The following is a 15,523-nucleotide window of genomic DNA, read 5'->3' on the forward strand; positions in this document are numbered from 1 at the left end:
GTATGTTATCATTGATTCTGTGCCCTCTGTTTCCACCCTCTTGTGAAACTCCCTATCCTTGCGAGAACATTCCCTCTGGACAATGGCTGCTTTAAGTAACTGCTGTGACTGCTGGGCTGCCTTGCACCTTCTGTGACAGTGTTTGCAGGGACTGAGTCTCCTCTTTTCTGATGATTTGCAGTTCTTCCCTGAGCCAAGTAACCACCAGCCAGAATTGTGTGAAGCTACTTTTTGATGTGATCAAGTTAGCTGTGAGATTTCAGAAAGATGTCTCTGAAGCATGGATTAAGGTAAGATACATGCTTCAGTCCTTGTGTCCTTATTTATTTGGGCTCCTTGATTGAGCCTGAGCCTTTCTTGTAATCAAATGTGATATTAAAAGATAAATGTGAGCCCTTCATTTTACCAATACAGATTTCATTCTGCAAGAGAGGAAAAATGTATACCCATAGACTGAGCTATGTGAAGCCTTAAGGTGCTTGAAAATATCATGCTAGAAATAAGTATCAGCTAGTATTAGGTTAAATTTAATTTTAAATTGCATTTCAGTGTAAACCATGAGGATGTTTCTTGTCCTCATTACTCAGTACCTCACTTCCTTTCTCAAGCCTGATATTATTTGAGAATGTTCTTGTTCAAACTCAGTTTTCAGCTGTTTTTTGAATGCCTTCTGGATTCTCTGTTGTTGTCAAGATCCAGTTTGCTGACTTTGATAGGTATCCTGCTGTAGAGGAGAGAAATCTGTGAGCAGGGTGTCACAGACTTTTGGTGTCTACCTTTTCTGATTTGTTTTGCAGTATAGTATTGTACTGTAGCCTAACAGCTTGCTTGGTTTTTTTCCTCTCAGGCTATTGAGAACACCACATCTGTGTCTGACCATAAGGTAATAGTTCTGCTCTGTAAGTGTCCTCTTCTCCTGGTTTCTTAAGGGCTTTCTCCAGGGTTGTAGATTAAGAGATTTTTGTAGTTGAAGCAGAAACTTGCCAGTGATGTTTTATGGGTGGTTCTTTTGGTATTGGACTTGTTCCAAGTATAGGAACCATGCATTTTCTTTGTAACTGTTGATTTATCCCTTCCTAATGTTAAGGGACAGAGTTATCCTGCTTTAATTCTGTCCTGTTGGACTCATAAGGTTTTATTTCAGTTGTGACTCTTGGGACTTTTCGAGCTCTTTTTTTTCTTCTCAGTTTAGACTTCAAGTTTTGACTTGGAGTTATCTGGACTGTTTAATATTTCAGCATAGTGAGTGGTGGTTTATTTCCTCTAAAAGGTTCTGGATCTGATAGTTTTGCTGCTAATCCATTCTACAAACACCAAGAACAGGAAGCAAACTGAGAAGGTCTTCAGGAGCAAAATCCGATTGGGCTGCATGCCAGAACAGCTGATGCAGAATGCCTTCCAAAACCATTCAACGGTCAGTGCTGGTCCTGCTTTGGGACTCTCTCTTTTAACTCTCAAAGATTTTATCAGATGATGATTTAGCCCTGTGCTGCATTATTTACAGCTTTCCAGTAATGTTCATGTGTTTCTCTTTTATAATTTTAGTCCAGATCAGTGTCCCAAGGCACATGTCCTCTGTTCTAACTGTCATGTGGTTTTTTGGAGCTGAGCTTTCCTCAGCATTGAGTATGTTGAAAACAAGCAAAAGTAATCTCCTCTTTCATGGTGTCTGTATTTCAGGTTATCAAAGACTTCTTCCCTTCAATCCTAGCCCTTGCTCAGACATTTCTGCACTCAGCACACCCAGCTGTGGTCTCCTTTGGCAGCTGCATGTACAAACAAGCTTTTGCAGCCTTCGACTCCTACTGCCAGCAGGTACAGTGTGATGGATGGCAGCTGTTTTATTGGGTTTGCTCTTTGTTCTAGAGTGTATGTCATGATCCTTTAGGGGACAGGGTTTCAGGCAGCTGGAAGCCCTTGGAGAGAGGTCTGTGCCAAAGAGTAGGCAAGAGGAAGATGGGGAACAATCACAGCAAGACTGGTAGCAAGTGACTTCAAGCACAAAGATTGCTGTGATTATCTGTACTTGATCAATATAGTTCATATGAGCAGAGCAAGGCAGACATTCTTCTGTTGATATTTTACTGTGGTTCTTTTGGTGGCTTTTTCCTTAGGAGGTTGTGACTGCTTTGGTGACTCATGTGTGCGTTGGAAGTGAGACAGAGCTGGACATTTCTCTGGATGTGCTCACGGATTTGGTGGTGCTGCACACGTCCCTGCTGATGCGCTATGCCACCTTTGTGAAGGTACATGCATATCCGGGTTTGTACTGGATTTTGGGTCCCTTACACCAGTTTGCCTCAGATCCAGAATAGGCCAGTACTTCTCCAAAATAGAGATATTGGAAAATCTTGCACCTGTAAAGCTTTTCTGTCTGGAGAAAGGCAGTGGTCAGAAGTGAAAGGTATCTGCTGTCAAAGTGTGAGCTGTAAGATAGGACTGTAGGATGTTTTGACAGGGAAACCTGAGATAGACAATTCCCTTTAGCTGGACAATGCTTAAATTGCAGGCATGGAATGGTGCCTGCAATGGAAGGAAAATGCTGTCTTTATTTACATGACCTATTTCAAAACTTGGCAAAAAACTGCCCCCTCTGTGGAATGTGCATTCTGTCTATTGAAAGACTGACAGTATTTTAACCAGTATTTGAATCCTAAGACAAAATTGCTTGCAGAGATGGAAAAAGACATATCCTAAAATTTAAAAGAAGAAAGTACTCAGTGGGGAGAAAAAAGAATGGACTGCTGAGTTCTAAGAATGATAAGCAGGGTCAGACCTGCTCAGTTGCCTGTTTTGAAAAGTAGTAAAAGTGGAGATTGAGGGAAGAGCTAAACAGCAAGGCAAGCATATAACAGTACTTTCCTTGAACACTCCCCCATCTGTGGTGGTTTGTAGCTTAAGGACAGCTTGTTTTTAAAAGCCCTTGAACAGGGTGTGTATGGCTGTTCCCACACCTCTCTGGTATTTTGGTGCCCCCTGTGATTTAATTATACATTGTGGGAAAGCTGTATATTTTTTGCTGTTTAGTTGGTTGATTGTTAAATGAAAATCATTTGCTTAATTACTTGCTCCTCAAACAGTTTGAATCCTGTGACTAAACCTGTGATAGAAAATAGAGAGCTGTCACTTGTCCTGAGCACTCCCAAAATGCTTATGGGTAGCCAAATTATTCTTCCTGTTCAGCCTCTGATAAAATGAGCTCCCATAATTAAGGCCAGAGCAATAGTCTGGCATTTATGTTTGTTTAACTTGAGTGTAGCCTTTTCATGCATGTAGGAAAAAGGTAAAGTTTATCTTCCCTGAGGTTGACAATTAATGTGTTTTTGAGAATATGGAAAGGGATTCTTGATATTCTGAGCTAATTTGTGGCTTCTCTTACAGACCATTTTAGACTCTACACAGAAACTGAATCCATGCCAGATTCGGAAGCTTTTCTACATCCTCAGCACTTTAGCATTCAGCCAGAAGCAAGAAGGGAGCTACATTCAGGTAAGCAGAGACACAACAGAAAGTTGTTCAGGCTGTGCCTTGGTCCTTCTGCTAGGTTAACTAAATACTGGTGTCATCTATGAATAGTGATTGATGTCAGGATATCCTTGAGCTTAAAATTCTCTTTTTCCTAAGTCTGCAAACCAGCTGTGGCTCTAGACTTTCCAGCCTGATATCAAGGGCTTATCACAGTGACTGTGCCTCTCATCTTTCCCAGAAAGGTCCTCTTCTTTTGCACATCTAAGGAAGGCAGAGCTGTTAGACATGCTGTTGGAAGGGTACTGATGGTAGTCCCTAATCTAACCTCCCAGGCAGAGTGGGACTGTCACCAGCATGGTGTCATGTTGATTGTTGCTTTGTCTAGCTGAGCCTTGAAGTCTTGCAAAAGTGTAAATTCAGCAGCCTTCTTGAGCAGCTCTGTTTCTCCAAGAGTTCGAAGGCTTCAGAAAGCACAGTTCACCTTCTTCCCTGAGATGTTTGTATTGATTCAGCCACATAAATTCTGCACACCAGAGACAACAAAGACTTTCTTGTTAGACAAACTGAACTTCACAGAGCACTCTGCTGTGAAGTGGTAGACTTCACACCTCTTGTGCCTCTGGTTTGAGCACAAGAAGCTGTCAAACTGGTCTGTCTAAATCCACCTTCATCTTGCACAGGATACCTTGTGTGACTCAGTTGCAACATAATGGATGCCTTTTGTCTGGATTTCTGAATCCTTGAACATAGCAGATAAAGAAATAATTCAAAGATATTTCACAATAGAGACATCAGGGTTTAAAATCTTCCCATTCATAAAGTTCAGCTCTTAGAAATTAGGACTGTTTCTTTGAGTCCCTGTGTATTTTGTAGTTGCAGGTATGTTTGCACATGCTAACTTGAGACTATAAAAGAAAACTGCTCTTCCTCTCCTTCTGATTGGTCTGTGGCATGTAAAACAGCATGTCTGTAGTCATTTTGTCCTTCCCACTCACCCTGTTAAATTGGAGCTCTTCACTGCCAAAATTCCCAGTTGTATGGCAGGTTTAGCTCCTTTCTGACCTAGGTTCTTCAGTGATTTCCCCGCCTCTCACCCTGAGTCTTATGTGTGACTTGTCAAAATTGCCTTGGCAACACACAGTGTGACTCTGCAGCCCAGGAGGACTTGCCATCAGGATGTTCTGCCTCTCACACTCACAAATTGTGAAAAGAAGGGGAGGAGTGTCTAGAATTTATTTTGAGCTGAGAGTTTGTAACTGTGGAGAACAAAGGTTGGCAGTTTGACTCTTATCCTCAGTGATACTGAAGACTCCAGGGGTAGGCCACCAAAGAAATCAGTATCCTGAGAGCCAGCTTCCTCCTTGCCTTCTCGAAGTGTTCTTCCAAGCTGATGCCTCTTAGACATGAGGATCTCTGCAGGCAGATTAGACATTTTTCCTTGCACTGCACAGTTTGTCTTTGGACCTTCATCACAAACTGCTCCATCCCTCAGCCTCCTGAAGTTAACAGTGTTTTGAAGTGCAACTCTGCAGCTGCTGTTAGGGTGTGACAGACTCCAAGACCATCTGCTATTTTTTAATATATTCTTCTATTAATTATAGTTGAAACCTGGACGAACTACATGTTCTGTGTAGTAGTTAGAGCAAAGTGAAACCGAATTACTTTTAATGCTGTTTACAACCTTACTTGGAGTTGGACCAGTATTTTCATAATAAATGAAACATCAGAATGTGCATTCCTTAAGCAAAGCTGTAATCCTAATAAACCATCCCTCAATAGCCCTTGGAGATGACATTGAGTGAAGATGCCAACAGGACTGTGAGTGATGCACACAAGTACCTCTGTGGTGACATGGTCTATGTCTCTTTTCAGGATGATATGCACATGGTGATCAGGAAATGGCTCTCCAGCACAGTTCCCAACCACAAACAAATGGGGATTATTGGTGCTGTTTCCATGATAGGCAGTGTGGCATTAAAAAGGTGAGAGATCATGTAGCAAAGATGAATTTAACGTGGCTTTAAGTTCAGGCCTGAAATGAAACAAAAACAGGAGGGCATTGCCTTTGAGTTCATGCACATCTTGGCCAAATCCAGGAACTTAAAATTCTCTTTTGCATACTGTGGTGTTTGGTATTTCAGCCTGTGCTGCTCACCTGCTGCTGGTCTCAAAGGCATCCCAAATTCCTTGTTAATGCCTATTTGTGGATCCCTGGACCACACTGCACTACCTGTTGCTTGGAAAAAAATTGAACACTGGTGGACCGACTACAGATCAGCTTCTGACTCTAGGCTGAATAACCTGAGATGCTCTGTGTTTGAATCCAGGGAAATCTAAAAGGAAAGAAGTCTCAAACAACACCAGGTCTTTTCCTAATGTGTTCCAAAGAAATCTTTTTCATGTGTAATTCTCTGATTTCTGGAGAGAAAACCTTGATGTGATGGGTTTTGCTGAATCTTGAGTTTTGTGCCACAACAACAAGGTCATCCATTGCTTCCAGGAATGAAGGAGATGCTGCTTCACTGGAGAGACCAGAGCTGAACAGTGAGCGTGACGGGCAGGTGAGTACCAAGAACGGGGCAGTGCAGAGCACAGGGAGGATATGCTCAGCAAGGAGGGGAGATTGGAAATGCAGTCTTAACTGAAGTACTGTGTGTGTCTGGGACTTGGCTTTCCTGAGCCTGGGATTGTTGTACATTGACTGCAGAGCCAAAAGTCTATTCAAAATGGGTTTGGAGAAACAAAGTTGCCTGCTGGTGTTGCCTCTGCTACAGAGAACAAGCAGCACTGCAGCCATTTAGTGAAAGTCTTCTGTCCAGTTGTTATTGCAAAGGAAAGAAGCAAGACAGTCTCCTTCAGTGAGCCAAAGGTGACCATGGCCATCCTCTCAGCTTTGGTAGCTGTGCCTTTCAGGCCATCCAGAGAAAGTATTTCTGCTGCACAGGATTGGACTAGGAGCCTTTTTCCTTAGCTTCTGTTAAAGAACCTTCTCTGCTGGCACTCTAAGGGTGATCCTGGGCAGAGTCTTTGTATTATTTCATGGCAGAGGACACTAAAAGGCCCATGTTCCTTCTTACATTTGTGTCTATTCAAGTATGTTCAGCATGGGTTGTTACTCTAGAGGTGAAGCTTTTGAATATGCCTCACAATAAATGAATGTAAAAAGGGCTGAAGGTAAAAGCTTGAATTGGATCCATTTACCTTACCCTTTTCTACACTGATTTCTCTCTTTTCAGCTGTCTACCCTGCTGGACCTTGTGGGCTTCTGCTGTGAGCAAACACCAGAGGTCTTGGCTCTGTACTATGATGAATTTGCCAGTTTGATTGAGAAGCAGAAGGGCAATTTGGACTTGCAGCTCCTGGTATGTTGCAGAGCAATTTGAATTTAATCACTTACATGAATTCTTCAGAAAAAAAAGTGTTTTTCAAGCATTGGCGAGATAGAGTCAATTGGAGGATTTCACTCCAGCCTGGGAACTTGTTTTGTTCTGTGAGAGATTGGTCAGATAAAAAAATTCTCATTCAGCTCTCTTAGCTTTTTTGATTGTGGCAGATTCCTTATTGTGCTTTAACAGTTTATTTTATGTGAAATTTTACATTGCCAATGGGGAAGCCTTTTAAAGGAACTTTAGTGACATTTCAGAGCATGCTGTTCCTATTCATAGACAAAAGTAGAATCTGAAAGAACTTTAAATTTAGTATTGAAATTGGTTTTTGGGTCAGACTATTAAGACTATCTCATCCACAACATCTTGGAAGGGCCACAGCCATTAATGGTAATAAATAATAAATGGTATTTATGGTGATAGCAAGAGGTTTGTGAAGGTCACTGGACAGCTCTTTCTTCCTGCTGGGAACTCCTTTTACATATGGGGTGCTTTCCTCTTCCAGCCAGCTGCTCTGCCTCTGTGGAACTTGTACTCAAGCCCACATCCAAAGAGCAGGGAAGAAATTTGTTGTGCACACTTAGCAATGTTTCCTGGCTCTGTCTCTAAAGGCAGCCCTTGGGTCTCCTTGCAGGCCATGGGGCTTCATTACCGTGACACTTCCAGGATACTTTTGCTTGGCCTTATCTTCTGCATCTTCCACTGCTGCTGTTGGAGCTTTCTTCATTGAGCCCCTTTGCTGAGCAAGTTTTTTTTCATTTCTTTGTAGGACGAGTTTGGGAAGAATTTGGTGGAGGATTTTCCCAGTGACTTTGTGGTAGATCTCAGCCCCACAGTGCATGGGTATGCCAATCACAAATAAACTATTGGCAGTGTTTCTGTCACTGAGAACTGAGGTTGCCAACAAGACCCTGTCTGTCTTTCCTTGCAGCTCATTCTTGTTCCCAGTGAAGGCCTTGTACAATCTGGATGAAGATGAAAGTCAGGGAGCAATTGCCATTAACCTCTTGCCGTTGGTGTCACAGAGTGAGCTTGGTAGGGTCACCGCTGGAGCAAGTAACCAAAGTAAAAGGTATCTGACACTTATCTGTGGGATGGCTGCAAAGGTAGTGTTTTCATTTGTGCACTTCAGGTGCCTGATGAGGAGCTGGTCAGAGAATTTACCATTTTCAGTGTTCTCCTTTTTGTGAGGTTAAACTCAGGTCTAGAACCATAGTCTTGTTGGGAGCTGGCAGTCTGTTCTGGCTTGGGCTTTTTAGGTGATCTTGGGTGAGTCATGATGGTAGACAGTGCTAAACCCACAAACATGCAGCCCAAAATGAAAAATGGTGCATTAATTGTGCAATAGAGCATTGTCTTTGGGAAATGGAACAAGACGCCTGTAAGATATAAAAAACTCTTAAGTAAAACAGGAGGACACCGAAGTTAAAAGAATAATGACAGTCATAGACTTGTTAAGGTTATAAAAGGCTCTTTTTTTATTTGCACCTTCACATCATTTTTAATTTATTGTCGTAAGATTTTGTTGAGATTTTAGTTGTTCTTTAAAAAAGACATGATCATTTTAAAATGAGAGAAAATATAGCTACTTTGCATGCATCTATGGAAAGAGGGTAATTTCGTCACTCAGAATTGGAGCAGTGGCACACTGTGAAACACTGAAGAAGGTTTCCTCCATTGCTTTTAACTGTTGTGCACAGTTTCTTACCGTTCCTTCTGAATTACTCAACTTTGATTTCCACCAGAAGTAAATCTGACCCCATTTTTTGTTCATTGCAGCCATTTTTCTGCCCTTACATGCTTTTCCAGAAAACTGGTAATCACAAGTTATTAATTTGTGGGAGTTTTTTCTGAGCCACATGATTCATTTCTGCTCTGTGTTGCTGGGACTTGCAAGATGCAAAATAGAAGGCATAGGCAAAGTGGCCTGGGAAGGACACAGGACATAATGGAAAAGTGATGGTCATTCTGGAGAGATATAAAACAGAAGATCCACTCCTTTTTTCCCCCAGAGCGGTGTCACCCATGTGTCTGTCACCCAGTTTCCGGTTGCTGAGGCTCTACACTGCAGAGCAAAACAGTGGAAGCCTGGAGGAGATTGATGCCTTACTAGGTATGGGAAATGGACTTTCTATAGAGCCTGGCTGTCTGCCTTGTTCCTGTGCCAGATCTGCACAGACTTCCTCCAGCTGCAGGAGTTGTGTGTTTTGTGAAGGAGGCTGAGGTGCTCTGTGCCCACAAAGTGGAAGGGAGGCCGGGCAGACAGTTGTTCTGTCTGGGGATGGAGTGGCTGATGGGCCTTACTCCAAATATCCTCTGGAATTGATGCAGGTGTGGGTAAGAGGCTTGGGCAATGCAAAGACCAAAGCATAGGTGGCAAACAGTCCAACCCATACTTTTCTTGCTCTGTGCCAGGTTGTCCCCTGTACCTGACTGACCTGGAGGTTGAAGGGAAGCTGGACTCTCTATCCAAGCAGGAGTGTGAATTTCTGTGCTCACTCCTGTTCTATGCTCTCAACTGGTTTCGTGAAGTGAGTACAGCCCTGTCTGCAGGTTCTGGAGTGGAGGGATGAGGGAACCCTAGGAGAGCAGAGGTTGGTCAGCCAGGAGAGGGGAAGGAGGGGAGGGAATATTCTGGTCTTTTACTGGGGTCTTTGTTACCTAACAGAAAGGTTGTGCTTCACTTCCAGAGAGGCTGTAGAATTTCCTTTCTTGGGGATTCTCTGTACTCTCTGTTCTTTAGTCTGTGAGCTGTCAGAAGGGTAAAATGCAGTGCCTTCAAGCAGATTTCGACAATGCATTGGCTAACATCAATGGTCAAAATGGGATTTTTTCCTGCTGGGATTATTCTGATAACATGAGAATGGCAGATTTGAAGCAATTCAACATTCCCAGTCCTGCCTTTCTCCCAGAACTGCCTCTTTCCTGGCAGACCTGGGAAGTGCCAAGTGGTCTTCAGAGCCACAGGTATCAGAACCTGACTGTGCTGTCTGCTAATTCCTCTTGTTCAATTACCTAAAGGTGTTGTCCTGTTGCTTTTTATAGATTGCACCAATTGTATCCATGTTCTTTGGACTTCTCTAGAGTTTTATTCATGCAGTCTGAACCTGGTCACACAGGCCACTTGTGCTGTGTTATGTATTTATACAGGACTTGAGAATGTTATTCAGAAAAGAAAAAGTAGCAAAGTGGTTTCAAACCCCCCTAATTCAGTGAGCTTGGTTTGTATCTCTAGGTTGTAAATGCCTTCTGCCAGCAACAGGATGCTGAGATGAAGGGGAAAGTTTTAACTCGATTACAGAACATCACAGAGCTGCAGAATGTGCTGGGAAAGTGCTTGGCAGGTGAGTATTAAACATTTGTACATTCTGGGCCTGTACTAGCTGTGAAGTGAAAGCGGTTGCCTTAGACATCAATGGAAGAAGCAAATGGTAGCACACACTGCAGTTTTACAGTGGCAGTTTTACAGTTTTAAGAGTTTGTGTGTTGACAACTATAATTTTCAATTTGTCCAAATCCAAACTGCTCTTCTTAATCACTTCCTCAGTGAGGAGCACACAAATTACACACTCTGGAGTCACAAGCACACAAACTTTTGCAGATCCCCCAAGTATTGACACACCGTGTCCATCTCCCAGTCCCTGCCCAGATCTCAGGCACTCTAATCTGCTTCACTGCTCTCCTGCTCACTGCAATTCCAGCTCACTGCTCGTTAGCAGATACACAAATTCTTACACTTATGTCACAGACTCCACACTTTCACCAGGACAGTAAAATTTATCATATTTCTTTTAGATATGTATCTGGCCTGTGTGTTGCCATTCAGGAGCTGAATTAACCCAATCTCTACATTTCTTTCAGCAACCCCTGGCTATGTCCCACCACCAGCTACTTTTGACTCTGAGGCCCCGGAGGCCGTGCCATCCATTAATGCTGCTGGTCCAGCCAGAAAAAGGAGTGGTAAAGAAAATTTAAAATGTTTAAGCAAACAGATGTGATGGGGGCTGCCTGGCAGATTGCACTTGTGTTTGCCTAGAGCATTAAATTCTTGGCAACGTCTAGATATCTGGAAATTTTACCTCATCAATTCCTGTTGCAGCTGAAGTGGAGATGGAATAATATCCTACCCCAAACAGGTGTTGGATAGTCTGTCTCCTTGGGAAAGCTGAAGCACAGCATTTAACAGTGAAAATCCAGGGCTTTCATTGATTGCTTTCATATGCCAAAATTCTGCAGCAGTAAGTTCCGTCTTTGATGGGTTTGTGGCATCATCTGGTACTGAATCTGTGGCTTGAACTGCCTTGCAGACCCCTGAGGGTCTGTAGGTTGTACCTAACCAATGTCCTGGGAATCTTGTCATGGCTCTGCTGCACAAGGAAATCTTTCCTTCATCCTTACCCATTGCTAGCTCCCACAGAGAAGACACAGAACTTGCCTCTCAGTTTTGAAGCTGTCAGATATGCTTTGTTCTTCCTGTCTCTAGTTCTGTTTCTAGATTAGATTTATTTCTAGTTTAGATTAGCATTTCCTGGGAACATATATGCTTTAAGCCAGAGTGGACAGAAATTCACATTCCATTCAGTGAGAACCACTGGAGGAGGCCACAGATCAGAATGCCTTTCCCTCCTGTGCCAAACCCATTGTGCAGGGTCTGGGCCTGTCATGTAGGAGTGTGTTGGAGGCAGAAGGAAAGTTTTGACTGTTCTGCAGACAAGAGGAGGATCCATCACTTTACATAGTGCATTTTGAAGGAGTACTTCCTCTATGGACCTATGCTCCATGGTCTCTTAGAGCTGATTAAAGTCCAGCCTGTGCTGGCTGCAAGTGCTGCCTAGTGCTGAGTAGTGTGTAGCTTTTGATTTTGAAGTTGCTTTTCTGTTTAAGGAAGGAAAAAGAAGGCTGATGGCAGCAAAGCTGGCTCTGCAGATCGTTCCCAAGCAGATGACAGTTCTGAGGGAAACCAGCCTGATACCGAGCTCTCTGAGCTGGACAAGGTAGGTGTGCAGCTCTGGGGACATGCAAGGAAGGCAGAACAGGGAAGATGCCATAGAAGCATAAACAAAAGCTTTGAGAGGGGGGTTGTTCATTCCAAAGTTAATCACAGTCAGTGGTTCAGTTCTGCTTTCTTGCACCTGCCTCCTATCAGAATTCTGTGAATTGTCCCTGCAGAGGCCACTCTCCTGCAATTTCCTTTTCAGACTGCTGCTGATAGAGAGGCAGGAAATCCTCTGGCACAGCTGCAGAGCTATCGCCCGTACTTCCGAGAGCTGGACCTCGAGGTGTTCACTGTGCTGCATTGTGGGCTGCTCACAAAGTCTGTCCTGGACACAGAGATGCACACAGAGGTGAGTGGAACAGCCTGAGACCCACACTGCCGAGGCTTTGTGTAATGGCATCTCTCAGAGGCTCTGGCCCTCTCTGTTCCCCTGAAGTGCACAACAGGTGGGGGTTAAGATGTGTTGGTCCAGGGCTGTGAGCTGGGGGCCAGGACAGTATTTGTCCCAGGAGAGCATTCAAGGCACTGAGAAAAAGAGGAGTTTCCTGTGGAGAGCAGACATGTAATGTAGTAAAGTTAAAAACAAACTAATGTAAATATTGCATAAAAGGTGAAAATACTGTATAACATGTATACACCTAATACATGTCTGTGTAGAAAGAAAGGAGCTTTAATATTGAGCACGGATAAGATATAGGGTGGTAAATACACAAAGTATTGCCTGTCAAAAAGAACCTATGACATAAAGTAAAGCCTGTATTGCAAGAACTCAAGTGTCTCAAGGCATCAGGAGATCATAAACAGCACAAATGTGGGATGGAGTCATGGAGGTGCTCTCAGTGAGTAGGGTGCTGTGTATCATCTGGAAGCTTGTAAAAACTGCATTGCTATGGCTGTGGAAAATGTGTGCTTAATTTTGTTACCCTCTTTGTAGGCAGGCTAACTCCATCTGGAGTCTCATTTTGTCAGGCTACAGTAAATGCATAAAATGTGAGAAGGCCATGGCAGGCTGGAGCACAGCCTGGTCTGCCCTTGCAGACAGCTGTCTCTGTGCATGCAGGTCACAGGCCAACTGGAAGACTGTTTGACAAGTCTCTTGGGCTATGTGGCATTATTTCAAAATACTTCTTGCCTGTTACTCCATTGGTGAATTCTGTGACTGTCTGGGCTTAAACCTCTTTTTATCTTTAGGAGCTTATTTTCAATGTCAATGCATATAAACCTGGGATTCTCAGTTGTTAAGTTGCACTGACATTGCCTCAGCTGTTTAGAGCATCAGGATGGCTTCATGCTTTGAGTAACCAGAACCAATGCCCCATACCTGCCACGGGGGAGCCATAAAACCAAGCAACTACCAAATAAGTCCATCCTGAGGTTAACTAGTCCAGGAGTCATAACTGGAAACAGAGAGGGTCAACTGGAGCTTCAAGGCACTACAGTTACATCTGGGTCCTGGGATTGACTGTTCTTTTAATTACAGGCTCGTGAAGTTGTGCAGCTGGGGCCTGCTGAGCTTTGCTTCCTTCTGGATGACCTGTGCTGGAAGCTGGAACATGTGCTGCCCTCTGGCTCCACAAGGAGGGTGCCCTCTCCAAAGGCAAGAACAGCAGCAGGCGATGGGTCCAGGCCTGGCCCGAGGCAGAGCACATGAGGGGCTTCCAGGCCTTTCCTGAGAAATGTTTTTCAGATTTATTTTCACTTGTTAGTTGAATGGAAGTGTGACACCCAGCTGTGTGCCAGAGCAGCACCTGCTCTTTTAAAAGACTTGTGTACACTGCTCTTGCTGAAGTGTTTGCAGCATCTGGTTCTCTTCATGGCTAAGGAAAGGGAATTTAACTGAGGGAGTCTTGTAGCCTGAAGACTCAAGTGACCCTTTTCCTGGCCCTTCCTGGGGAGACTGGCTGTGCTTTCAAAGTTAGCCAGGCCAGATGGCTGCAGCAGCCAGCAGAAGCTGCTACATCCATGTTTCTGCATTTTCTGCATTAGGAACCTGAGTGCAGGGACTCCTGGCTGATGCCTTCAGGAGAAAGTAAATGCATCTCCCACTGCATTAAACTGAGAATGCACTGCGACTGGAGGGGTTCCTCATATTCATTATTCTTTCTCCTTGTCTATCTTAATTCCCACATGCAGAGACTGTCTTCTCTTCATGTTTGAGTAAACTGTTGGATTCTCTATCTTAAAGCTTTTTTCCAACCTAAATGATTCTGTAAGAGCTGTGTGTCACATCAGTTTTATCCTTTCAGTCAAATGTTACCCACTTGTCTGAGTTGGTGGTGCTTGTTCAGCAGGAGCCAACTTTCCTACCTTGTGACCCGTCTTGACCCTGTATGGCATCAGGAATGGCTCTGCTTGGCAGCAGTCTAAGATGTAGCAATTGAAGTCATTCTCAGGAGAAGCTAATGAAGCAACTTTAATCTTTTGGGTTTGCTGCAGGAAAGAGGCAACAAGGATATTGGCTTTTCCCATCTGTGTCAGAGATCTCCCAAGGAAGTTGCTATGTGTGTGGTTGATCTACTCAAGCCATTGTGTAAGCACATGGAGAACATGCATAACTACTTCCAGGTCAGTGGAGGGCAATTTTGACCAAAAAACCCCTCAACTTTTGTCTCCTGTAAAGATACTTTTCATTTTGTTCGGGAGAAAAAGAGTAATTTTGTTTTCTTCAGGTTTTTTAAACATGGAATTTATGGAAATGGATTCTTGTGCCATTTTATTTGTTTGGAATAGTGTTTAATGAATTATTTGTTCTGTATTAAAGGCAGCTGTACAAACTCAGAGTGCAGAAGATGTGAACATCCAGGAGCATCAGCTGATGTCCTCCTGCTACCAGCTGCTGTTACTGACTTTTCGCTCCTTATTTGCTTGGTGAGTTTAAAAGAAAAGTCCATAGCTCTGCCCGTTTATTGCTGCTGCTGCTGCTGCCTCTTCCTCTCCCTCTTCCTGTTCTTCCTGTTCTTCCTGTTCTTCCTGTTCTTCCTGTTCTTCCTCTTCTTCCTCCTCTTCCTCTTCTTCCTCTTTCTTCTTCTTCCTCTTCTTCCTCTTCTTCTTCTTCCTCTTCTTCTTCTTCCTCCTCTTCTTCCTTTTCTTCCTTTTCTTTCTTTTCTTTCAAGTATTTGCACCTTCCCAAAGGCCTGTCACTCATGAAAAACAACCCACTGCAGTGGGTGGAGGCTTCTAAGCACTTTTAAGTTAAGCCAGGCTTCATTTCCTGATTCTGAGCTGTGCTAAAGCTGTAGGTGATGAAGCACTGAACTGGGTAGGATTCAATCAATGGGCTTTTGGGTCAAGATCAACATAAGAGGCATACTGGCACACCTAGCTGTGAAATTTCCAGTCTGCGTAGGGATCTTGGAATTTCTTACCCATCCTTTCCCATTTCCTTCCACTCATGCTTTGCTAAATTGTCACTGCCTGACTCCTGAGTGATGGAAGAATTTCTTTTGCCAGTGGGAAAGGATGAATGCGTATTTCACTGGCAAAAAGCCAATGCTGTTGATGTATTCAAGCTGGATCCATTAATGTCCAACTCAGGAATGCTTGTGCAGCCTGCAGACTTCTGCATCTGGTAATATAATCCAGGATAGGATCATAAAAGTTTCTCTCTAGCCCCCAATTTAGATTTGCACGAGGAAAGCATTTTACTTCATAAACAGTAATAACAGCACAAAAA

General features: G+C 43.5%; 1 protein-coding gene across 1 annotated transcript in view; it reads left to right on the forward strand.

Annotated features, from left to right (window-relative positions):
• Positions 1-15,523, forward strand: part of FANCD2 (FA complementation group D2) — a 35,591-nt gene that overhangs the window by 9,792 nt on the left and 10,276 nt on the right. The window contains exons 13-32 of the mRNA XM_063411206.1: positions 182-290; positions 848-883; positions 1,271-1,414; positions 1,681-1,815; positions 2,115-2,246; positions 3,382-3,489; positions 5,341-5,450; positions 5,969-6,029; positions 6,705-6,830; positions 7,624-7,697; positions 7,786-7,926; positions 8,867-8,967; positions 9,270-9,385; positions 10,090-10,198; positions 10,716-10,814; positions 11,739-11,848; positions 12,053-12,199; positions 13,331-13,447; positions 14,287-14,415; positions 14,612-14,718. Coding sequence (XP_063267276.1) covers positions 182-290; positions 848-883; positions 1,271-1,414; positions 1,681-1,815; positions 2,115-2,246; positions 3,382-3,489; positions 5,341-5,450; positions 5,969-6,029; positions 6,705-6,830; positions 7,624-7,697; positions 7,786-7,926; positions 8,867-8,967; positions 9,270-9,385; positions 10,090-10,198; positions 10,716-10,814; positions 11,739-11,848; positions 12,053-12,199; positions 13,331-13,447; positions 14,287-14,415; positions 14,612-14,718 — 2,211 coding nt within the window. The remainder of the gene's footprint in view (positions 1-181; positions 291-847; positions 884-1,270; positions 1,415-1,680; positions 1,816-2,114; positions 2,247-3,381; positions 3,490-5,340; positions 5,451-5,968; positions 6,030-6,704; positions 6,831-7,623; positions 7,698-7,785; positions 7,927-8,866; positions 8,968-9,269; positions 9,386-10,089; positions 10,199-10,715; positions 10,815-11,738; positions 11,849-12,052; positions 12,200-13,330; positions 13,448-14,286; positions 14,416-14,611; positions 14,719-15,523) is intronic.

This window comes from Prinia subflava, chromosome 14 (assembly GCF_021018805.1).
Source record: "Prinia subflava isolate CZ2003 ecotype Zambia chromosome 14, Cam_Psub_1.2, whole genome shotgun sequence".
Classification (NCBI taxonomy): domain Eukaryota; kingdom Metazoa; phylum Chordata; class Aves; order Passeriformes; family Cisticolidae; genus Prinia; species Prinia subflava.